Below are 27,071 nucleotides of genomic sequence, written 5' to 3' on the forward strand. Positions count from 1 at the left end.
TTTCTATAAACTTAATTTAAACTTATGTTTTACACCGTGCTTTGTTTCCCTTATAAACATGCTTGTATGCTTCACTCGCTGGCTTCTTATTGTTTCGCTCCCTTCTCAATTGTTTAATGAATTTTTTGTTCTTCGCTGTTTGCGGCTCTTCCTTCATTTCTCCTTACTCAGTTCACAGACTTTTCACATGATTACGTGGGAGGCGTGATGACGTGACACTCAACTCCGCCTCCCACGGCCATCAAGCTGCCGTCCATTACAGTATATTGTCAAAAATGAGGTTCCAGTTATGACCATTACGCGTTGAATTTCGAAATGAAACCTGCCTAACTTTTGTAAGTAAGCTGTAAGGAATCAGCCTGCGAAATTTTAGCCTTCCACCTACACGGGAAGTTGGACAATTAGTGATGAGTGAGTCAGTCAGTCAGTGAGTCAGTGAGGGCTTTGCCTTTTATTAATTAGTATAGATATATATACTAGAAAAATACCCGCACTTCGCAGCGGAGAAGTAGTGTGTTAAAGAGGTTATGAAAAAGAAAAGGAAACATTTAAAAAATAACGTAACATGATTGTCAATGTAATTGTGTTGTCATTGTTATGAGTGTTGCTGTCATATATATATATACTAGCAAAATACCCGCGCTTCGCAGCGGAGAAGTAGTGTGTTAAAGAGGTTATGTAAACATATATATACATATACATATATACATATATATACATATCTACATATACACATATCTACATATACATATATATACATATATACATATATATGTATATATATATATATTCATATACACATCCACATATATATACATATATATATATACACATATCAACATATATATACACATACATATACACACATACATACACACACACATATACATATATACATATACACATACATACATAGTGCGTTGTAACACGGGCTGTGATTGTTACATGGGAGGGAGATTACAAATCACAGCTTCCCGCTTTCTAATCGGGCCTGTGATTGGTGCTTTGACTGATGCCCAGATCCCACAGTATCTCCCCTTAGGAGAGGCGTTAGGCAAGTGTAATTGAATAGCGGTGCTGCAAGTTTAGCTTTACACCTGTTTTTAAGGCTTATTGACTGAAAGGGGCTTTCATGAAAAAACTTAGGGCTTTGCTACAGGATATACCCTCCACAAGTTAAGGAAGTAAAAATAAAGGTATATATTTCTGTTTTATTGAAACCAAAGGAGTTGGCCATAAAAGCAGCCTATTTCCTGGCTGTCTACCTGCCCCTTCTCCTGTGCCACTCTCCTCTCTGCAGAACAAAAAGAACACCAACAAAGAGCATCATTGACCCTGGATGAAACATGAGAGCTATTTCAGAAACAGGTACCGCAATGTTATGAATGGAGTTTCTTTTTTATTTTTCTTCTGGCTTTTCTTGAGATATAAAAATTATCTAGGTGTCATTTATGGAGGTTTTATACACAAGGAATCTAATTCTGTGATCATTTTCTTGACCAGACCCTTCATTTAGAAGTTGACTTTTATGTAATGTCTTTTTAAGTACCATTTTGTTTTGACGATGGGCTCCACCTTTTGTGGATTCAGTCATTGTGATGTGGATCCTGGTTGCTAGGGGTGTGGCCTCTAGGTTCACGACACAAGAGATCAATTAATAATAGGTTAAGGGGTCATCTTGATTGCCATTTTGTATCCATGATTGGACAAAACTTTGAAAGTTGTGATTCTTTTAATATTTGGTTACTAATTCTATAAAGAAGGTCTGTTTTTTTGGATTTGATCTTTGGACTGTGATTTGACACTGACATGTCTCTTATATTCTATCTTTAGTGCAAGTGACCTCTGCTTTGCCCTGGACTCTGTTCTTTGTTCTAATCCTCACTCTAAATCTTTCGAACTGTATGCCTTTTTGCAGTCAGTTCATGTGAAAACTAAAGGCTGCCTTCCCATGAATTGTAGACTTCACCCTACAAGCAAATAAAAGACCCAAATCCAGTGAATCTTAGAGATCTATTAGGGCATATCTTAAAGGTTTGTCTAAAATATAAGCATGAGAAAACTCATTTAGAGCTGTAAAATCACTGATAAGAATTTTAGAATCAAGATAATATTTTAATGGAAGGCTAATGTAAAGAGTTGCAACTGGTGTACTATGATTTCCCCTAAGAAGACATAAAAAGCAGACAAGCAGCAACAATCTTAACAAGGCTTATGCTAGGTATTCCAGACAAAAGGCAATTGTGGTAATCAAGTCTGCTAAAAAATAAAAACATGCACTAATGTTTTGCATCAGATTGACAAATAAAAGGATGATAAAATTATGTTCATGTGACATGACTCAGTCCTAAGGGACACATCTAGAAAAACACCAAAACTTTTAACAGCCATTTTATTGTTAGTTGTGAAAGATTTAAGAGACTATGACATAGAATTGAGTGTCATCTGCATAGTTATAGAAACTGATAACATGCTTCGTGATGATTTAACTAAGAAGAAGCATATGCAAGTTAAACAGAATAAGATGAAGAACTAAGCCCGGAGGAGACCATAAGAAATTGAAAGTGACATAGAGGATGAATCACCAATGAAAAGTAAACAGACTCTTAGATCACTTTTAAACAAGGAGAAAACTGAGCCAGAAAGGCCACCACACTTGTATAACCTGTCAATATATCATGATCAAATGAATCAAACACAGACCTTAATTCAAGCAGCACAAGAGCAGAGAGCTTATTTATATTTGTATTCAGCCTCAAGTCATTAAAACAGTTTCGGTCCAGTGATATGCACAGACTGAAACTTTTCGTGGGTATTAGTCTTATGTTAATGGTTATTCAATTGAATCAGCACTAATTTCTCAAGCACTTTACTAACAACGGGAGGATTAGAATTTGGACAATTTCTAATCAATAGCCATGTTGTATAAGATAGCCATCTGACTAAAGTAATGTCTGAACTTTGTTGGTACATAAAGGAAAGAGCTAGTGAAAAAATTCTGGTTATGAATCAGTCTTGTTTAGCAACTGCAATTTATCAAGCTCTACTGAACATTGGTGAACAATTTCTAATCATCTTGTGAAACATCAATGACTATGACCCGCACTCAGATTTACACAAAGCCAATTCTGAAGTACCTTTTAACCTAAAACATTTGTCTTAAGGATGTGACAGTAACAATTCAAGTACCCAAAAATATCCAAGCAGACATTGTATATACAGTATGTATATCATGACATAAAATATATTATAAGCAATGTAATGAATTTATTATGGATGTATACATATGTACTGTATATTATGTATATTTTCTATAGCACATATATTTATCAAGAGAGGTTAATTTCAATTTTCATTGTAAATCATACATTTTCTTTACTTCAAAAGTAATTGTTGTACCTGATCTGACAATACCCGTGTCAAATCACAATGGACCTAATGGCAGAATCAGTTAAGTTGGCTTAAGAAAAAATATGTATTGAACATGTTAATAAAGAATACATTTCATTTATGTCTGTCATTACTACTATGTTCCTTGAACTGCCATAATAAATTATTTTTAAGATATGTGTATAAATACAAGACAAGACAAATACAAGACAACTGTTTTATTGCCTAGAGATAGTACTGGCATGTTCATTGTTATTCACTGCTTCCATTCCCTTTCTTTTGGACAGTGATCCCAGTAACTCTTGTAGGTTTAATATATTGTCAGTTTTAAAACCCTAATAGTTCATATTCCGTGTGTCTCCTGCAAAGAGATCATCAGAAAAAAGTGTCTCGTTATTTCATTGCCTGTCTTCTTTGCAAGAATGTAGTACATTATGGAAGAAGGAACCCACTATTAGTTATTGTCTGAAGCATCATTTGTTAATTTCAAGTCCATATGGTCCCATATCCTGCCATCCTCTTCATGTTTATTCCTTTTTGTTAATAAACAAATTTGGGAAATTAATTTTCATGGGCAACTAATAAAAGTCTGCTTTAAGTTTTAACTGTTGGTAGGGTATTGCAGACAGAGGATGTACTGTATACCTGTACAGTATTCCCAATTGGCAGTGCACTTTGTAATGGGGTTTTCACAGCCTAGTTAAAAATTTAAAGCACAGCCATTTGTACATAGTTTGATATGCAAAAAAGTGAAATGTACGATGGCAACGTACAAATGACTTATAAACAACATTTCCCATTTTTGGCCAATTTAATGTACATGTATTTCAAATAGTCCTTGAACAATCAGCACACAGTAAATGGTGATACAGTGATATTTCATAAGGTATCATGACATATGTTCTAAAAATCTTTCATTGCATTACAGGAAGGTTTCCAAGCAAACTGTTACTTTGTAATGCTACAAAAACTTTTGAAACAAGACAGTCAATCCACCTATATACAACCGGGGCAGGTTGTTCATTCTTATATATGCTACCCTGGAAGTCAGCCTAACAGAGGCATCAATACAAAATAGGGAGGGAAAGTAGCGCACAAGTAGAAATGTGAAAAATCATTTCTAGCACTCAAAAAGAAATAAATCATCTGATTCCTTTGTTTTCATGCTTGGTGTATTAGATTTCTTTAAAAAAAATTGAGGAAGCTTCATTGATTGCAATTATTCAGTTGCATTATTTGCTTAGAAAGTAGCAGAACAGAATTCAACCAAGTCTGAATAATTATTTTCCTAGGTTTTACTTCAGATTATTCTATGCTGAAAAGAGATATTTTGCTTTTCCATGAACCTGATTTAACAGGCCATCTTACTTCCTTCTAAAATTTATTACTCTAAAATGTATATTTATTTAGTGTGCCTGACAATGATAAGCAGCATTACTTGACTTTTCCTTTGCTCTTTTATTTAATTTATTTTAATCCTCCAGGGTACATGGCTAACAGTCAGGTACTGTACCACCTGCAATGTTTTATAATACAGCGTTTTTATACCTCTTTATATTAAAAGCCAATGGATTTACTTTCCAGGGTAGATCATTCATTTTTAATGAAAGGACTGCTGACTCATGATTAAATAATGAACTATTCTAAAATTAGGAGTCAAGGTGTGAAAACTTAATTATTCCAACTCACTTGTAGAAAGCAAATAATTCTAGAAATTGGGTGCATGTTAGTTTGAGTCTATGTCCACATGTGGAATTATGGTATGAGGCACAAGTAAGGCTGTTTTATATGTTTAATATACAGCTGAAAATACATTGTAGACAGGGAGGGGATGTAGTACAAATAGTGCTGTTGCATAGTATTCAGTGTGGAAAAGACATGCTATCTTTACACAGAAGAAATCTAAGAATTATGACCATATAGTATATTTTCTATTATACTCTGTGATCCTATAATTTGATTACGCAGGTTTGAAAATTATGGACAAAATATAATATAATATAATATAATATAATATAATATAATATAATATAATATAATATAATATAATATAATAGTGCTACCGTGGCTGTCCGTTTGTTTGTCCAGGATTTTTAATCATCTATAACTCGCAAACTGTTTGAACTATTGATTTGAAATTTGGTATACATGTACTACATGACATCTACTATTCACTTTTGGGGTGATGATTGACCTCCAAGGTTGTTCCTCTTTTTATTTTTCTTTTATTGTAGAATCAACTACTGCAGTGGCCAGCAGGGCAGCCATGCAGCACATGCGTACGGATGCCGTTCTCATTCCCTATCACCTTCGCCGTCACTTCAACCTACCTCTTCATATCTTAAATCATTCTTGAGGCAGTGGCACTTAAGTGAAAAATGAAGGAAAATGTACTAAGTACTGTAATTGCAACACAAACACTGACTTAATTAGTTTTAATGTGAAAACATGCCGACGAAAGAAGAGAAGAAGCGGGCTGCTAGGGTGTAGAAAAGAAGAACTGCTCAGGAAGCAGCAAGCGCATCAACCTCTGAGCAAACGAATGCTAAACGTACAGAGAAAAAGTTTGAAAACTATGAATGCTCAAGTCAAGTGTATTCACGGCACGTTATCGTGCAGTGCGCCGTTGCTGGTATAATATAATATCCATCAAGTTTTTTTTTTGTTTGTAAGAATGATCGCTAATAAGACATAACATATGTTGGATGTAAGTCTTTAAACAGTTCAGTCAGTTTTACATTTGTTGTGATTGGTGAAGTAGGAATTTGTTATTGTCAATATGGTCTTACATTTTTAAAGAAGCCATACATTCTTTTTTGGCAAAATCTTTATATAACATTAACATTAATATGTCACGCCCTGCGGTGGGCTGGCGCTGTGCCTGGGGTTTGTTTCCTGCCTTGTGCCCTGTGTTGGCTGGGATTGGCTCCAGCAGACCCCCATGACCCTGTAGTTAGGATATAGCGGGTTGGATAATGGATGGATTAATATGTCAAAAATGACATACAGTATCTGTACATTTTTCTAATGAAATAAATTAGATACTTCTTATAATAGATATAAATGGAAACACCTAATGTTACACCATGTGTCTTTCATAAACTAAACAATGTTGTACTTAGGTCAGCATCATTCTGTGGTGGTTAGAATATATATGCCTAAAAGCCTTATTTCCCCTGCTTTCTCAGAATGGGTCGGCTTGAGAAAAGTCTGCCATGTCCATCCTTGCTATGTACCTGACACCCACCTGCTCAAAGCATTTTAAATGCCTAGACTTGTATTACATGCTCATGTAATTGGGGCATTTCTTTTAAGACCTCACTCAGAATGCAGGACAGGGTTTTAATTTAGCATTGTGTGATATGCTATGATTTCCCTGATAAATAAATGTATACTTTTTTCTGTGTGTTTTGTTATCTATTCTCCACATCAGTTAATGTCTATGCAGACAAGTTCAACAGATGGTGGAGTATGTATTTGCACTTAAGTGTGTGTTTGAGCATCTGTTTGTTTTTTGTACTGGTTTGTTTGTCTACCCATTTCATATTATTTTCAAAAATTCACAGTGACTGCATTACCATGGTCATTTTCTGGAGGTGAGAAGAAAAAAACTATTCACTATAATATAGTACACCCCCAAAATTTGTGGGGGTTACGTTCCTAGAGCACCCGCGAATTGTGAAACACCGCAAATATTGGATATGGTTAAAAAAATGCCTATTTTTATAGTTTAAACCCTAAATATGCCCCCAAAACACTTTAATTTAATTTCAAACTCAGCTTAATACATTATCTAAAAAAAGAATGTAAAGGTAAACCTGTATACTGTACTGCTATGTCTCCCGCAGTGCTAGAATGTAAAATACAGATGTTACCGCTATATGTACTGTAATTCATGCAAGCGCGTTTACATTGCCAGAAGCCTTAGAAGGTGCAGAGTGTTTCGGCGGCATCTTGGGGCTTTAACCCTTAAACTGCCACAGATTTGGGGGTTAATGCATGCCTGGATGCCAGATACTTTTTGCTGCACTTTAAGTAAACATCACAATTCACAAAGAAAGATTGAAATTTTAATAGAACACATTTTTATTCATGCAAAGAGCATCACAATTACTGCAACACTGATCATTTTACACACTGCTAATGAACTGTAAAAACTATTTAAAAAACTACTGGAACAATATGTACAAGATGCAATTGACGCCATGGATGAAATTAAGTAAATCACTGAGCCAAATGCACTTGAACTGGCAGCACGCAAGCACACAGAGGTAAACGCTGACGCTGTCTCAATCCCAGAGACAGTGAGGCTGCAGTGTGTCACGCTTGGGTCACAGAATTGCACAGAAACGCAGGAGATTGTAGAGACAGGAACTTTATTCAAACACTTCAAACAAACATGTCTCTTTCAGAAGTAAAACGAGCTCAGTATGCAGTTACTTCTCGATTAAAGAATAGACAAACATCATAGGGGAGCACAACGGGAGCGGGACCCCCAACAGGAGCAGAGGATGTCTGGGGGGGGGGGGGAGAGAGAAACAAAGCAATCAGCCAAAAAGGACAGGTGCTGTTCAGGCTTTTAAATATGCGTAGCGTCGCACGAGAAGCATATCACGCAACAGAGCAGCAAGTAAGCCCAGCAAGTAAGGGAGCAATGTGAAGGTAGTCGGTGTTTTTTAAAAGGGTTTTTTTGAGGAGTGTCCGTGTCTTCTAGGGGTGCGTTCAGTCCCCCTGCTCACAAGGGGCTGGCAGTGGTCATGAGCTGGCTGCTCAACGAATGTACGGCACTGACTGTTCAGCTCCTGCGTGCTCGCAAATGGCACTGGGAAACGACTATAGCTGGTTGTGGCGGTTTAAGGGTTAAGAGGAGCAAAACAGAAAACACAAGAACACTCAGCTGGAGATGCATCATAGTCAATCAGCAGCAAGGAGAAATGAATAACGCTGTAGCAGTCTGGTGCTGCTAAGATTCAAACCGTCTTGAAGACGACTATTTATTTATTTTTATGGTGGAGATTGCAGGGACGCACCCAGCCTTGATCCGACCCGCACGCACTCACAAACAGAGACAAAAACAAAGCAATCCGGTAATCAAACAGCAAATAAAGAATGAAATGAAAACAAATGAAATAAATGAAAACGATACCACCCCTGTTCCCCTTACAGCGATTACACATTAAATACAACAAAGCACCAACACAACACACACAGTAAATCATGAAAAACGTTCATGAGAAACGGCAACGGATGAAATGTAATGATGAAAATAGATAGTCCAGAGATCCACACATTGAATGGGAATGTAAAGATAGTCCTACCGCTAGTTCCTGAAATGGTGAAGAAGGGTTCAGGAGCGCTTGTTTCTTTGCAGGATGGCCATGAATCCACTTACAGTCCTCATGTACACAGGCAGACGGCAGACAATGCAGACGCCAAACACAAAATGATCCAGGACAAAACGAATAAGTACAACTAACCCAACACAAGGCAGGCAGAGAGACAGGAACTTGTAACACAAATTACAAAAACTTTTCTTTTTGCTTTTGGTCACTGGCCCCATTTTTAAAAGCTGCGCTGACATCCTTTGACCCCAATAGCCCCAGCACCCTCAGCAGAAGAACAATCAGAGCCACTGCAGGGACTGCTGGGAGTCACAGTTTCAAATTCTATTGGCTACTTTCACCATTCCAAGCCGCGTTTCCTGTACAGTTGCTTCCTGTTCACTCTACAGTACAGTATTGCCACGAAAAAAGCCATAAAAATTGTGGAGGATATTTGCGGTTTCCGCTAACAATTATTAGATAGGTTCTAAGGAAAAATCTGCGAATGACTGAGGCCGCGAACTCTGAACTGCGACTTCACTGGGGTCTACTGTATTACAATATTTCTTTTTTGTGGTTATAATTTGGTATCATTTTAGATTAGGTGTTATTAATTATGCTGTACTTACCATTTAATTGCCTGTATAATTACAGAGTAACTAGGTGTTATTACCTTGTACTTACTGTGTAATACAGTGTAACACTATAATTAAGTACTCAGTTGTAATTGTTATTCCACAATTTTTATAAGTACATATGTATATGTATATAAATATGTATATAAATTGTGGAATAGCAATGACAATACAGGTAATTACGTGGTAACTACAGCGAAATTAAGGACACTATAGCCTGCAGAGGGCACCCTTACCTCCCAAACCCGACACAGACAGATCCAGGACACAAGTTCAGCAAATACATTTTTATGTTTTTTTTTATTTCTTATTCGTGGGAAATGCCTTCTCCTGTTTTCCACCTATACAGCACAGTTTACAGCATAATACACAGCACCAAAGCACACTTTTCTTTTTCCTATTTCTTTCTCTTCTCTCTCTCTTCACCTCCACTCCTCTTCCAGCAAGCTTTGTCCACCTCTTCCTGACTCTGCTTCCTTTTATAGGGCACCCAGAAGTGCTCCAGGTGTTCGACAACTTTCTTCTGGCAGCACCCCCTGTGCTGTGTGGCGGAAGTGCTGCAAAAAGTGCTCAGCAGTTCCTGCAGCACCCCCTGGGGGCACCCAGAGAACCCAAAAGGTCTGCACCAAACTCCGACTCTCATGGAGCACTATGGGAGGCCAAGGCACTGCTGCAACCTAGGGGGTCTGCCACTTAGCGCTCCGGGGAGGTAATGCCCTAAATAAGCTCAGACACCTAATCTAAAGTGATACCTACATTTTTATCTTGCATGTATGGAATGCAAAATAAATAAATTTAGTTTGTTTGGGTAATGTTAGCAAGGCTACAGTGACCCCACAGTAATATGCACTGTACATAAGCCAAGGAATGAGGTTTGCTTTGGTTTTACAGAAAGACCTTGATCTAAATCAAAGAAACACCTTGATATTAAACATGCAATTTTCAACCATTTTAATGAATATCAGGTACTTTGAACTGCTACAGACTAGGGTTGTTATATTCAAATGTTGTGGATTTTTACATGTCTATATGACACTGAATGTTTAATAGTTGTTTTGTCTTGGTAGAGTATTATATTACTCTACTTTCCCCTTTTGTATTATTAATATGTAGCCTTTGTCAGAATGCCTCAAATCTCACAGACTTACCACTGTTTATAAGGTATTCTACCATATAACTTCTCCCCACCTTCACTTCTACATTTATAACCTCAGGCAATTAGGTGTAGTAAAAGACTAGCAGGAGTTAAATTACAATTTAAATAATGTATTATTGATAATATTCATCCATCTATCCATTTTCCAACCCGCTGAATCCGAACAGGGTCACGGGGGTCTGCTGGAGCCAATCCCAGCCAACACAGGGCACAAGGTAGGAAACAATCCCGGGCAGGGTGCCAACCCACCGCAGTATTGATAATATTCATTAATAATAACAATATGCAAAGTACATTTGAATATTGGCAACCATACAACCTGATAAAATGGTGATGTGTTGTTTCAGGCAGCACACAGACTTGTTAGTTACTGAAAATGTCTCTAGTTAAGTCATCATTTGTGGTCAGCTTTCTTCAGAACAGGCCACATGCCTGTCTCAATATGGCTGCCGAGCTGTGCTCTTCATTGTGTTGTTCTTTTCAGTTCATGGTGTGAGATGGTCATTCATCAGTTTGGTAAGAGAGAGAGAAGGTGAGGTAAAGCAAACAAATTTATAGGTTTTCTGTCCAACCCCTAGAGCCTATTGGGCGTTGTGGTACTTAAAGGCTTCTGATACAAGCCAGATCCAAACAGCCATACTTCAGACCAATGGGGAATATAACACCTTCACACCTGCCCCCAAAAGCTACAGTAAGCTTGGTTAAGAGGGAGACTTTAGTAGAGAAACACTTGCCAAACTGGTTTGAGGCACTTCCCCCAAATCCTGTCATAAAATTCAAAGAGACTAAGTCCTGGTTGGGGGTGGGGGTCTTGGGTTGTAAACATGAATGCTTCTCACTAATGTAACACTAATACAGTGGAACCTTGGGTCGCGACTGTAATTCGTTCCAAAACTCGGGTCGCAACCCGATTTGATTGTGACCCGAAGTAATTTCCCCCATAGGATTGTATGTAAATACAATTAATCCGTTCCGGACCGTACCAGCTGTATGTAAATATATATACGCTCGCTCGCACTCTCTCTCTCTCTCTCTCGCTCACGCTCGCTCTCTCTTGCTCACGCTCGCTCTCTCTCGCTCTCTCTCTCACTCGCTCGCACGTGCTCTCGCGCTCTCTCTCGCTCACTCGCTGCACAGGGAATGCACTGGGAGAGACTGAACACGTGCGGAAATCATTGGCACGTACAAACCAGAAGAGAAACTGGCTTGTTCGTCACCCGAGTGTGTGGTCGTGAACAGATGCGAAAGTTTGGTGAACTTTTTGGTCGTAACCCGATTTGTATGTGGTCCGAGACGTTCGTGACCCGAGGTTCCACTATATTACATTGCTTTGCCTAAGATACAAATAAAGACATACAAAATATTTATCAACTTATATGCAAAATCTCACATCACAACAATAGTGAATTAAAAATCTCCAGTCAGTGTCATATTACTTGCAGTCCACTAAGCAGTATTTCATGACTTTTCATATTAACATCTTGTTTATATGCATTACTACCAGAAATAGATTGTTCATTGTAGCGTTTACTGTCATTAGTGAATTGGACAGCTTACTGTCCGTTATGATTTTGGTTTTGGTTTGCACTGAGTTAAGTTTTGTGGATTATTTGCATTTTTATATTAGTCTTGAATTTGTTGTTAACTTTTATCGCGCAGTTATAATAGTGACATTGTTGATGCCCCATTGATTCGCCTTGGATTGCCTTTTAAGGCAATTCCTTTTTGCTCTTGGTGCTCTTGGTCAACTAGCACTAGATTTACTTAATACAGTAATCCCTCGCTACTTCGTGGTTCACTTTTCGCGGATTCACGACTTCGCGGATTTTATATGTAAGCATATCTAAATATATAACTCGGATTTTTCGCTGCTTCGCGGGTTTCTGAGGACAATGGGTCTTTTTACTTCTGGTATTTGCTTCCTCAGTTGGTTTGCCCAGTTGATTTCATACAAGAGATGCTATTGGCGGATGGCTGAGAAGCTACCCAATCAGAGCACACAGTTAAGTTCCTGTGTGCTGCTGATTGGCTCAGCGACGGAGTGCTGCATTAACCAGGAAGTCTCATCTCACTCATTCAGCATTAACGTGCTCTTGCTACTGCATTCAGGGGATTATCACCTTCATCGTCATCATTTTTACTGCGCAGCATATTCATCACCATCATCACGTCATATATAGCTACGTGTACTTCGCTATACAGTAAGTGTAAACTTATCTACCGATTTCATATTGCTTAGCAGTTGTCCCTGTTATTAATAGAGTAAAGGGTGGGTTGTAAACAATACAGGGAGGGTTTAAAAACGTCCAAATACACGTTAAATAATTAAATAAATATGGTGTCACTACTTCGCGGAAATTCAGTTATCGCGGTCGGCCTTGGAACCTATCTCCCGCGATAAGTGAGGGATTACTGTATATCATTGTGTGTGTTATGTACTGTAACTATTTCAAGTCTCATTGTGCATACAGTTGAAACACTAATATTGTATTTTCATAAAAATACAAAAGGATTTAAAGTAGGTACAAATGAAGAATAACATAGGTGTGTGATTTCATCCTTAACAGCTGCATAAAAAGAAAAACAGTAAATTGTAATATAACACAACCATATTTTAAAACAGTGTTTCAGAAAACTTAAAAATCACAGAATTGTTACATTTTGACCCAAATATTTTAATATTAGGTGACAAAGTTTAGATCATCATCTCTTCTCATCACTTCCAGGAAGCTATACTCCTTACTTTTTTATTGCTTCTTTACAAATATTTTGTAAATGTTCAAAATATTTCTGGTGCCTTGTTTTGTACCTTACTTTTTTCCTATTTGAAGAATTGTGTCTATTGAGGAATGGGTTCTGTTTGCGTAATTTTTATAATTTAGTTATTTTAGGCAAGAAATCATACGTGCCTAGGATTAGTCTGCAGAGAACAGCAACTTTTGCCATCTTGAGCAGTAACCTTTATTCACTCCCTGTACCTTATGTGTTAGAACCTACTGGGGATATTGCACTTTAAATTGTTTTTTTCCCTTTTCTTATCATTACCCAAAACTAAACAATTCAACCATATGACATAAATCTCCTAAAAATGCATTTATTTATTTAATTTTATTTTTTCAGTGCTGCTTTGTCTGGACAATTTACAGTTGCAATTTACTGTAACATATAGTAGTATATGCATCTTAAGAGAGTAAAAATAGCACAGAAAAGATAGGAAAGAATTTGGCATTGTATATATGCCATGATAGTATCACCTGTATAGGGCTCTTTGGAACTTAAGAGAGCACAGTCAGTTTGGTATGTTTTCAAAGCAATATTCCCAGATGATGGCAGAAATTTTAATTCAGCCCTTAATGTTAGAGTGTCACTATCATTGTCACTTGAACAACGAGTAAGTCACATCAGTGTAGCAGTATATCATTGCAGAAATTTTCTGCTCACAAAAAAAAAACCTGCCTTAGGCTAAGGTCATAAAAAGCAAGAGGCCATTTTATTTCTGGATATTCTCTGCACTTCTCATTTTCAAATCATTGTGGTCTGTATCTCTATTGATGTCTTCCGCTTGGCTGCTTAAAGCAAACACAAGTCAGGTATCATTTTACAGAGTTAAACGATTTTAGATGTAGCAGATTCAGTCCCCTAAAGCAATTTAGGAATGGTTAATGCTGTGTAAAGTAAAGTCAGCGGCCTTAATATATTTATGTTATACTATGTATTGTACCTGTTATGCATTTTAATAAATCTTTCTTGTTATACATTTTAGGGTGATTTGTATTTTTATTTAAAGACAAAGAGATTAGCAGTTTCCCATACATGGAAGACTGGGTCAAAATTCTGTCCCACTCTCCTTCTGTGTGGTCTTTGTACATTTTAAATGAGACTGCTTGGGATTTTCCAGACTTTAATTATACTATTTTAGTGATCACATGCCCACTGTAGCTTCATCTTGCACTTCCACTTCATAGCTATCACCTTCAGGGTTTGACATGTTGCCTATTCAGAGATACCCTTCTGTAGATCATTGTTATAAAGAGCTGTTATTTGACTATTTGTGGCATTTCTGTTAATTTGAACAAATCTGGCCATTCTCCTCTGGTCACTGTCATTTTATGTGGTGTTTTTTATGTGGTGTGGTGTTACCCACAGAACTAACACTTACTTTAGGTTCCTTTGTATTTTGTAAGATTGTGTGAAAAGACAGCTGTTTCTGAGATTATGGAACCACCACGGCTACCACCAACAATCATGACACAATGTTGTTAGGTTGAACAACAACTAAAACCTACTAAAACTAATTTAAAAATATTGTCCATCTCTTGCCATACAAGCACTGTCAGTGCCTTTCCTCTGTAGTCACATGTGTCTGAACATCTCTTTGCCAGAGCTCCTTTTCTTGAGTGTGTTCCCACAAAGCCTGCTTGTTAGACTTTGTCATTATTTTTGAGGCACCTTTGTCTCGTCCTGTACAGATATATACTTTCCATATTCGAAGCTGCATCTCTCAGCGTGCACCTTTACTCCTCCTCGTGCGTCTCACCTTCATACTTCTTCTTCCATCATGTCACCAAAGCTACACCATTCAGATTGATCTGAGGGAATGGACACACAGACTATATATAAAATATGGAACAAACAAAGTAACTTTTTGGTCACTATGTAAACAAAGATAGTTTTCCACGATAGTAATACTCTAGACATGAATACCTGAAGTGGAAACATACACAGGAAAGGACAACAGTGTCACAGCTAAATTACTCACATTTCTTTACCTATCCAACAATTGTTCTTTTCAAGAAGTAAAGCTGATTAACCTGAGAAACTGATGATAGAGACTAGTGGGATAAAATTTAAAGCCATAATATTTCTAGTTCACTAAATACACTTTAAATTAATTTCTGTAATGTAGTGATTACTTGATAGGGTACTTCCATTTTCAATATTTACAGGTCAGATTCAGATTCTCAGCCACATACAGAATGATTTCATATATAAGTTATAGGCATGTCATTTTGCAGTCTAATTGTTCAAATACCCCACCTCTCAGCATTTAGAAGAGCATCTGTAACAAATCAATCAAATCTCATAAGTGGGATCAATATCCAAAATATCTTATTATAAACATATCTACTGTTATTGTGTCATAAAGCAAATGAAAAAAAACCACACTAACCAAAATTACTCAACAAATATCCATATGCCTACTTGCATTATTTGCACAAAGTAAGCTTTTAGATTTAATTGATCAATTAATTATTTGTTCAATTAAGATTTAATTAATTAATTCATTATTTGTTCAATTAATTCATAAACAGTGAAATGCATAATGATTTACAAAATAATTACTGATGGCAGCCCTATCCAGGATGTTACAGTATTCTGTACATCACCTTCTGTTGCAAATTGCCAAAAGACTGAAAGGCTCTTTTACTAGACTCACAGGATGAGAAAATGTCATAAAATAATTCTTCTTTGCCTTTTTGTAGAGTTTCACCTTTTTTAATATATGCTGTTCTGTTTAATATTTATACATCATCAATCTAGCATAACTTTGTTGGAATATACAGTATATTCAAAAATTATTTATTTGGGATAGGTGTTTTCAAAGCTGAGATATATTAAAAAAAGACACATTTAAGGCCAGGTTTCTTTAAGCAAGGAATAGTCTTTTCATTATGTTTTAAATTCCCACGTCTAAGCTGAAATCTTAGGGGTTAGTTGCTTTTACTGGATGGATCTGCACACTTCTTTTAAAGCCTCACTGTTTTCCACTTACAAGGGCATAGTGCTAAGCCACATTGCTGGGCAACAACTGCTTTGTGCAGGATGTGTTCATCATTTATTTATTCCATTGGGGGGAAATAACAGGTATCAAACAGAACCTGAGGTATCCAATTACTATTGACTGACATACTGTACATATGTGTGAATGTGTGTGTGCATATATAATTTTTTAAAAACAATGAGAGTATGGTAATACTTCTTTAATGTAGATATCCATCTTTGGCATTGTTTGGCTGGGGTGGGGTTTGAAACTATTAATAAATTACATGAAACGCAATTAATCAATGAATCAGTGGTTTTTTAACTTCAAAATTAATATCAGAATCACATGAAGAATCAACAATATGTAGACAATGTATGCCAAAAGATTATTCAACAACAACAACATTAATTATATACCACATTTTTGTACAAACAATGTAGCTCAAAGTGCTTTACATGATGAAAAAAGAGACAAAAAAGGCAAAATAAATAAGAATTAAAATAAAGGAACACGATGGCTAGGGAGGACAGAAAAAACAAAAAAAAAAACCCAGACGGCTGGAGAAAAAAAAAAAATCTGTAGGGGTTCCAGGACACGAGACCGCCCAGCCCCCTCTAGGCATTCTACCTAACATAAATGACCTCAATGAGTCCTTATTATATTCAGGGTTCTTATGGAAGAACTTGATGATAACGGTGATGTGGACTTCTGGCCGTGTAATCCATCAGTGTAGAGACATCACAGTGCTTTGAATAGGTGGTGGTGGTGCAGATCGCCACCACAGAAAACCAGAAAAAGAATAGAAGAGAAAGTAGGGGTTAGTACGGATTTTGAAGGCATCATGAATAATAATGATAATGAATTGAATATACAGAGCATCAGGATTAAACTAAAATGAAGCTATGAGAAAGCCATGTAAAAGTAATGTATTTTAAGCAGTTTTTTAAAGTGCTCTACTGTATTAGCCTGGCGAATTCCTATTGGCAAGCTATTTCAGATTTTAGGTGCATAACAGCAGAAGGCCGCCTCACCACTTCTTTTAAGTTTTGCTCTTGGAATTCTAAGCAGACACTCATTTGAGGATCTAAGGTTACGATTTGGAGTTAAGGTGTAAGACATTCCGAAATATAAGATGGAGCGAAATTATTTAAGGCTTTGTAGACGATAAGCAGGATTTTAAAGTCAATTCTAAATGACACAGGTAACCAATGTAGTGACATCAAAACTGGAGAAATGTGTTCGGATTTTCGTCTCCTAGTTAAGACTCTAGCAGCTGCATTCTGCACTAGTTGCCAATTGATTGATGTCTTTTTTGGGTAGTCCTGAGAGGACTGCGTTACAGTAATCTAGTCGACTAAAAACAAAAGGATGAACTAATTTCTCAGCATCTTGCAATGTTATAAGAGGTCTAACTTTTGCTATACAGTAATCCCTCCTCCATCGCAGGGGTTGCGTTCCAGACCCCGCCGCGAAAGGTGAAAATCCGCGAAGTAGAAACCATATGTTTATATGGTTATTTTTATATTGTCATGCTTGGGTCACAGATTTGCACAGAAACACAGGAGGTTGTAGAGAGACAGGAACATTATTCAAACACTGCAAACAAACATTTGTCTTTTTTTCAAAAGTTTAAACTGTGCTCCATGACAAGACAGAGATGACAGTTCCATCTCACAATTAAAAGAATGCAAACATATCTTCCTCTTCAAACGAGTGCGCGTCAGGAGCACAGAATGTCAGAAAGAGAGAGGAAAGCAAACAACTCAATAGGGCTGTTTGGCTTTTAAGTATGCGAAGCACCGCGGCACAAAGTTGTTGAAGGCGGCAGCTCACACCCCCTCTGTCAGGAGCAGAGAAAGAGAGAGAGACAGAGAAAAACAAACAATCAAAAATCAATACGTGCCCTTCGAGCTTTTAAGTATGCGAAGCACCGTGCAGCTGCACAGAAGGTAGCAACGTGAAGATAATCTTTCAGCATTTTTAGACGAGCGTCCCTATCATCTAGGTGTGCGAACAGCCCCCCTGCTCAATCCCCCTACGTCAGGATCAGAGAAAGTCAGCGCAAGAGAGAGAGAGAGAAAAGTAAGTTGGGTAGCTTCTCAGCCATCTGCCAATAGCGTCCCTTGTGTGAAATCAACTGGACAAACCAACTGAGGAAGCATGTACCAGAAATTAAAAGACCCATTGTCCGCAGAAATCCGTGAACCAGCAAAAAATCCGCAATATATATTTAAATATGCTTACATATAAAATCCGCGATAGAGTGAAGCCGCGAAAGGCGAAGCGCGATATAGCGAGGGATTACTGTATTTCTTAAGTGAAAAAATGCTGTCCTAGTAATCTGATTAATATGTGATTTAAAATTCAGGTCAGAGTCAGTAGTTACCCCTAAATTCTTTACCTCCATCTTGATTTTTAATCCTAATGCACCAAGTTTATTTCTAATAACTTCATCATATCCATTTTTGCCAATCACTAAAATTTCTGTTTTCTCTTTATTTAGTTTGAGAAAATTGCTACTCATCCATTTAGAAACACAAGTGAGACATTGTGTCAGTGAATCAAGAGAGTCAGGGTCATCAGGCGCTGTTGATAAATATAGTTGTATGTCATCAACATAGCTGTGGTAGCTCACGTTATGCTTTGAGATAATCTGACTAACGGAAGCATGTAAATCGAAAAGAGCAGCGGACCCAGGACAGAGCCTTGTGGAACACCATATAGAATATCATGTGTCTTTGAAGTATAATTACCACAACTAACAAAGAATTTTCTACCTGCCAGGTAGGATTCAAACCAATTTAAGACCCTGCCAGAGAGACCCACCCAATGACTAAAGGGATTTCTAAGAATATGGTGAGCAATGGTATCAAATGCAGCACTCAGGTCTAAGAGGATGAGAACAGATAAATGGCCTCTGTCTGCATTTACCTGCAAGTCATTTACTACTTTAATGAGTGCAGTTTCTGTACTGTGATTTGTTCTGAAACCCGACTGAAACTAATCAAGAACAGCATGTTTATTCAAGTGATCATTTAGCTGCATAATGACTGCCTTCTCTAGACTTTTACTTAATAAAGGTAGGTTAGAAATAGGTCTAAAATATTCAAAAGCAGAGGAGTCAAGATTATTTTTCTTGAGCAGGGGTTTAACTACAGCAGTCTTAAGACAGTCTGGGAAGACCCCCGAATCTAATAACGAGTTTACTATGTCAAGAATACTATCAATTAGCACGCCCGTTACTTCTTTGAAAAAACTTGTTGGTATTGGGCCAAGGACGCAGGTGGAAGGTCTCAGTTGAGAAATTATTTTATATAAATCAGGCAAATCAATCCTGGTGAAAGAATTAAATTTGTTTAAAAATTGTAGTATGGAATTGTAGTATGGAAGTCAAATAATTGGTCACAGAATTATAAAAACATAATGTAAGTCTCAGAGGAATATGGAGTAACAAATGAAATGTTTTTTTTTAAGTGCCAGGTATTAAATTTGTATTGTAAATTTTGGTGTAAAGTATACACAGTGTTTTGAGCAAAAAACAACAAAGTTTACGATTTTTTTAAATTAAATGTATTTAGATATTTAGAGCCCTCGTGGTAGCTCTCCCTAGTTAAATCAATAGGCAAGAGGCAAAAGATACAAAAATGAACAATAGGCTTAAAAGATACGCAAGTATAATAACTTTCTGGAGTCAGAAGTGATATTTCATTTGCTCTAGGGACTCCTCCCTGTTTAACTGAGTGTTGTTAAAAGGCAAGGTCTTCAAGGTAGCTCCATAGCTGCCTTATATTATAGAGAGATAGCATGGTTCTATATGTTTCCTTCTAGGTCTCTGACAACTTTATTGATAATAATAAACAATAAAAGGTAGGCTAAATAAAAGTTGACTGTAAACTATAAATACACAAAATTAAACAATAAACCCACTGTTCCTATCATTAAACTATGTTTGATTTTCTTGCCCACTTGCCATCACAGCACAACACAAACAATCCATTTACTTCTTTCTTACCACATGGTTTCTTATCCTACCTTTAATATTTGTCTACTGTTCTCCCAACTGTGCTGTTCAAAAGCTGATCAGTCTGGAAAGGAAATCCGCAAGGAATCATGCTACTCTTGTCCCAACTGTGACTTTGGATTGTGTTTTTCACCGTGCTTCAAGAAATACCACACAAACGACATATTTTAACAGTGTATACAGTATTAGAATTATTTTTATTATTATTATTATATTTGTATCATTATTATACTATCTACATTTCTGACTTTGTACTTTTAGTGTTTTGTATGTTATACAGTAGAAAGATCAGATTTAATAAATATGTAGTTTTTCAAGCCAAAAAATACAATGCTTTTTACATGATTTTTGAGAGAAAATGTCACGCTAAGGAGGTTAAAGCTTTATTCTTAACCATTCTCTCTCTGAACTGCAAGCACACAAGTCTTGTTATATTTTTCTTTTACTTTAAACAAACTTGTTACATATAAAAGGCAAAGCCCTCACTGAGTCATCACTAATTCTCCCACTTCCATATAGGTGGGAAGCTGAAATTTTGAGTGCTCATTCCTTGTAGTGAACTTGCAAACGTTAGGTATGTTTCATGTCCTATTGCAACACCCAAGGGGGGGAAACGGGTGTACTCCCTAAACTGTACATATAGATAGGGGAAACTCCTCCTCACTATTTCTGCGACTTCCAATATACGTAGGAAGCCCAAATTTCCCATGCTTATCCTTTACACTGTAGCCTACTTACTAACGTTAAGTATGTTTCATTTCGCGCTGTGCCCCGTAACAAACTTTCGAAAATAACGTCTTCTTTTTGGTGGTTCTCACCATTATGCCGTAAGGAACTTTCGGAACTGACCTCTCCTTTTGGCAGTTTCCTTCCTTATTTCCGTTAACAGACAATTTATTTCACGGCAGAGACGCACAAGGGCCGCCCCCGGTCATCCTTCCTTTTTCTGCATGGCCGCTGTCCGCGTGCCTACCACGTGGTTGCTTCTCACATTGCATGCTCAAAAGTAAGCTCAGCCAATAATATTAAGGGCAGAACTGCAAACGTCATTTACAAAGAGATCCTTACATCCTAAACATGTGTGTTTCTCATACACATTTGCAATCATAAATTAAACTCTTTACAATCATCAAATTCACTCTCAATACTAAAATAAGCCTACGACAATTACATTAACAATCATGTTATGTTATTTTTAAAATGTTTCCTTTTCTTTTTCATAACTTCTTTAACACACTACTTCTCCGCTGCGAAGCGTGGGTATTTTACTAGTCTATGATATACAGTAATATATTACATTAGTATTTTGTATTCAAAAACAAGTTTGATATTTTTCAAGTCAAAGTTATTTCTTCACAGTCATGATATACATACCATATTAGTTTGCCACATGAAATTGCATTTTAAGGTTAATCATATTTGATTATTTTTTTAAAAATAACTAGCCTGCTGTTGCATTTTATAATAGTGCTTAGTAGCACCAGGGTCTTATAAAGATAAGCCTTTAAACTTACTGAATATGTCCATTTTCACGCCAAAAATGTTATTAAGTATTGATCCGTATATTGAGATTGCACACATCTTGCAAAAGAGTGTATTGATGTTGTTTTAAGAAGATTAAAAAAGCAAAAAGCAAACCACTGTTGTGAGATTCAGTCATTTCTAAAGGAGACCGGTGGTGTACTTCACTTCTCCAACTATCTTGTTTGACTTCCATCACAGAATGTAATGGGACTTGGGGGTTCGATGTTGGGTTCGATAACTCCACCTGTGCAAATAAACGAACAAGAAATGTATCCTTACTTCAAGAAAACAGTGCAAAGATTCTCCGATAAGTTTATGATTTCCAATTTACTTTTGTTGTCACAAACATGGTTCAAAAGCTCAGAAGGCATGTTTTTTTAAATTGAAGCATTTGCTACTTCAAAGTAGACATATTTGGTAAATTGTAAGACTTTTCCATATAAAGGGACTCCGGTGCCCATTGGCTCTATTATAAAACACATGTGCAGGTTATTTTTTTTGTAATTCACAAAATATACTTCTATTTAGAGTTTAATGTAGCAAACTAATATATACCATGATTGTGTAAAAAATGACTTAAAAAATACCAAAATTTTCTAAATATTAGTATTTACAGTATACAGTATAAGATAAAAATTATATCAGCCTGACAATTGTCTAATAGAACCTAATGAATAGTTTGATGTAGGCCACAAGAGCTTTTATAATTGCAAGAACAGACAGAGATCATAAGGATGCTTGCTCACAACCAAATGTATAAAACAATAAAATTAAAAAGGAAAAAGAGATTTTGCCTTGGGTGATCACTTTTAAAAATAAAATGCTACCAGACCTTCCATTATTTATCTATACTTCAGTTATAAAAACGTCTATTTACTGACCATTATCAATTCCTTTGTAAAACTGAAGTTGTTTTAATTGTGTTGTATATGTGGTTTATGTACTAATGTATTGGTACAACTAACGATGGACATCAGCATGATAAATTAAAGTCGTCTTTCCTCTGAGTGGAATTTATCAACTGTGAGATTAACAGCAATATGATTGTTGATTTATTTTACACAATAAACTGTTTGTTATTTAACATTTTTTCAACATTAGCTTAATATCTTGTATCAAGAAGGGTACAGTCTGTTAAAAAAAGGTCTTAAAACATGATTCTAAGAATGTACTTATTTTGTTGCATAATGCATGCCAAATCATCTGTCAGATACTCAGTCCAACAAGCTTTATATGTTAAACAATTTTTCACTTTTTTTAGATGATGGGCAGTCTGAAAACTTGGTGACTGTTTGTATTTAATTAAATACAAGAAATTTGGCTTATAGAAAAGGCGTGGTTACTTAAATGTTAATTTTTCTTAGAACAGTACTTTAACCATAAAGATTAAAAAAAAGATTTTATTATTTTATTTTGTGATTTAGCAAACTGTTGACCCTTTTCCTCTTTTTTTTAGCTATAGTCAACCCAAAACAACCCAAAGAAAATAAGAGTTTCAACTTTGACTACTCCTATTGGTCCCACACATCAGTGAGTGATTTTTTGTTTATTTGCAATAACTTTTATCTTTTCACTTGTTGTTATTACTTTGCCTACTTCTCTGTTACAGTTTAAATGTTTAATGCATGACAACTCTTACCACTGAGACAAAATGTTTAAGAGCCAAAGTTTATATGTAGGAAGATGATTTTGAAATCAGTCCAGAAACATAACTGTAAGCCAATATACAGACTTAAGAACAGGACTTAAATTACTTGGTCATTAGTTCATTTTTAATTAACTACTGACTGTAAATGGCACTTTGGTACTGTTTCAGATTCTAAAGTCATTTACATATTTTTACAGACAAAGATAATATAGTGTCATAAGAACTGTTGTGGGCGGCACGGTGGCGCAGTGGTAGCGCTGCTGCCTCGCAGTTAGGAGACCCGGGTTCGCTTCCCGGGTCCGCCCTGCGTGGAGTTTGCATGTTCTCCCCGTGGGTTTCCTCCGGGCGCTCCGGTTTCCTCCCACAGTCCAAAGACATGCAGGTTAGGTGAATTGGTGATTCTAAATTGGCCCTAGTGTGTGCTTGGTGTGTTTGTGTGTGTCCTGCGGTGGGTTGGCACCCTGCCCGGGATTGGTTCCCTGCCTTGTGCCCTGTGTTGGCTGGGATTGGCTCCAGCAGACCCCCGTGACCCTGTGTTCGGATTCAGCGGGTTGGAAAATGGATGGATGGATGGAAGAACTGTTGTGATGAAAACAAGCTATTTATTGTAGCATTATTTCTAAATTATTGTTGAGTCAAAGTCTTAAATCATGTTTTTAACATTTTATTGAATTTATTAAAATCAAATAACATTCCATCCAAGCAAGTCAAACTTGACAAAACTGAGTTCACATCAACCCCCACCCATAAGAAAAATCATCATTTTAACTTATACATGTAAACTCTTAATATCAAAACAGGGGAAACAACATTATGCTTTAGTTGATAAATATAGCTTTGTGTCACCTCAATACGACTAAAAGGATTATGTTTTTCAACACACTAATATATACAGAGAAAAGTTTTAAAAGTTCTAGCACTGAACCTTGAACAATGTCATATACGAGGGACATTTGAAAGTTTCCGCACTTTTTTTAACTCTGTTTATTAAGAATTACAAAAACAAATTACATCACTTTTCTACATAGTCACCTTTGTTTGCGATGCAACTTTTTAATGCCCAATTACTACTCCTCCCGCCTTCACCATTTCCAACAAAAATACAAAAGTGTGGAAACATTTTGAATGTCCCTCATATAATGAAAGACTGGAATTACAGGTAGGCTACTAATATCACATCACTTTTGTGATGGAAGTTATGAATAGGCTGATGGTACCTTTCTTGGTCAGGAGGAGAGAATACTGGAAGGACAGCTGGAGAGAAAGAAAGAGAGAGAGAAACAGAGAGAGAGAGAGAGAGAGAGGGGCAGGGACAGATATTCTCCCCTCTGCCAGTACTACTGTTCAGACACCTACAGGGGCTGCATGGGATATTTTGTCTTAAAAGCCAGCCCTGTTGGTGTGCTTCAAAGCCACTTTAGGGGGGATGCTGGAAGACTCCCCTTTTATCTCACCAGTTTGGTCTCACCTTCCGAATACTTCTCAGCTACACCTATGACATGCTGGAAGTACTTCTGGGTTTGACTTTAAAAGGAGCCTTTCTTTCTAAGCCAGATGAGTTTTGCCCTACTCTACTCCCAACTCCAACTCACCTGGAGAAGAGTAGAGGAAAAGGAAGAAGAATTATATATTGTGCTTTGGGAAAGAGTTGTATGGACACCTTTTAAGATATTCTGCATGAATAAAAGTGATTTTTTTTGTACTTGATGTTGTATTTGGAGTAGCCGTAGACACTCCCCCTAGTCTCCACTATGTCCATAAAGAAAATGATTTGATAAGTATGAGTCCTGTTATTTAAATAGATGAGACAAGGTGTCAAAAGCTGTAATTAGAAATAACTATAAGATGATTTTGCTATTTCCTGCACTGATGGATATTAAAATGTCATAAACAGAACAGAAACTTAACTCCATACTTTTAACATTAGCCACAACTTTACACGGACATCATCTATTTTAAAAAAATCCCAAAAGTCATCGACAAGTCATTCCATATATCTTTCGTCTACCTAAAATATGCAGTCCATTAATCTGAAATAAGTTCAAATGTGGAATGGTAGTGTAGTGGTAGTGATGCTGCCTTGCAACAAGAAGAGCAGGGTTCAACTATTAAGTGCTCAATGTGTGGAGATTGCATTTTCCCCATGTCTGCATCTGTTTGTTCCCAAAGACGCAGGTTAAGTGGATTGGCGGCACAAAAGTTGCATTCATGTTTGTTCACCCTGTTATGGCCTGATGCCCTGTTCAAGAATTTTTCCTGCCTTGCACCTGATGCTCATTGGGATAGGCTCCAGCTTCCCCCTGACACACCTTTGGATAAGTGACTTTGAAATGTATGGATTGTTTTCAGAATAAAATAGAGAGTCTGGAATAAGGTCATGTAGTGCTGTACCATCACTTAAGAAGAGATTTTGTGACATTCTGGGGCATTATACTAAATATATGGAAATAAGGAAAGGCCTTCACATGATTTGTGCCATGTAATTTTTTCTGTTTGTTGTGAAAGCTCCCTATGTTATTGTCACTAATCTGTAGATGTGTGTTATTTTGTCCTGATGTAGATCAATTAAATAATTTTAATTTTTTCCCCCTCAGCCAGAAGATATCAACTATGCATCACAACAGCAGGTTTACAGAGATATTGGTGAGGAGATGCTACAGCATGCATTTGAGGGTTACAATGTCTGCATCTTTGCATATGGACAGACAGGTGCTGGAAAATCCTATACTATGATGGGCAAACAGGAAAAGGATCAGCAAGGCATTATACCTCTGGTAAGACGTTAGTTCTAGTAGTTGCTATAAAATTTAGAGCAATGTTTTAAAACCAGCACATCCCATTCAATGTTCTGTTCACTCTACTTCCATCCAGATTTAAAAAGTATTTATCCACAAGGAGTGAGATGCAGAAAGTTATTTTTGATTACTAAACTAAGTGTAATATTGTTAATTTGGTTATTTTTGACCATTTGGGGAATACTATTACTGTTGTCCTTAATGTGTGTGTTTGTATTAGTGTTTTGTTTGCATGAACTTCACCTAATGAAATTTCGTGCAAATTATATTTTCTAAAATACTTTTTTCTTTAATTGGTGGAAGAACAGCTGGCAAGAAAGAAGGAGAAATAGACAGGCAAGGGCGGAGTGGTGGCTCTGAGGCTAGAGATCTGCACTGGCAATCAGAAGGTTGTCAGTTCGAATCCCGTAAATGCCAAAATGGACTCTGCTCTGTTGGGCCCTTGAGCAAGGCCCTTAACCTGCAAATGCTGAGCGCTTTGAGTCGTGAGAAAAGCGCTATATAAATGCAAAGAATTATTATTATATTCTCCCAGTACAATGGGTGGCAGCATCCCTGTGGCAGTGCTACTGTTCAAATACCCGCAGGGCTACATGGGATATGAAATCTTAATAGCCAGCTCTGTCAGGGTGCTTTAAAGTCACTTATGGGGGGATGCTGATAATAGGCAAAATTACATAAGTCAGCATCAACATGCACAGGACATAGTGATGTGATCTGTAATGTGTTCAATTTTTTATAAATTCTGTTTTTCTTTTTTCCTTTCTGGTGATTAAGATTAGGTATTAGTTTAGAATGGCATTACAGAATGAACTAT

The 27,071-nt window shown here is 36.8% G+C and overlaps 1 protein-coding gene across 27 annotated transcripts in view; it reads left to right on the top strand.

The window, feature by feature from the left end:
• Positions 1 to 27,071, top strand: part of kif1aa (kinesin family member 1Aa) — a 243,450-nt gene that overhangs the window by 33,572 nt on the left and 182,807 nt on the right. For all 27 annotated transcript variants that reach the window (XM_028794777.2, XM_028794779.2, XM_028794780.2 and 24 more), the window contains exons 3-4: positions 23,268 to 23,341; positions 26,054 to 26,233. In XM_028794777.2, coding sequence (XP_028650610.2) covers positions 23,268 to 23,341; positions 26,054 to 26,233 — 254 coding nt within the window. The remainder of the gene's footprint in view (positions 1 to 23,267; positions 23,342 to 26,053; positions 26,234 to 27,071) is intronic.

This window comes from Erpetoichthys calabaricus, chromosome 2 (assembly GCF_900747795.2).
Source record: "Erpetoichthys calabaricus chromosome 2, fErpCal1.3, whole genome shotgun sequence".
NCBI classification, from domain to species: domain Eukaryota; kingdom Metazoa; phylum Chordata; class Cladistia; order Polypteriformes; family Polypteridae; genus Erpetoichthys; species Erpetoichthys calabaricus.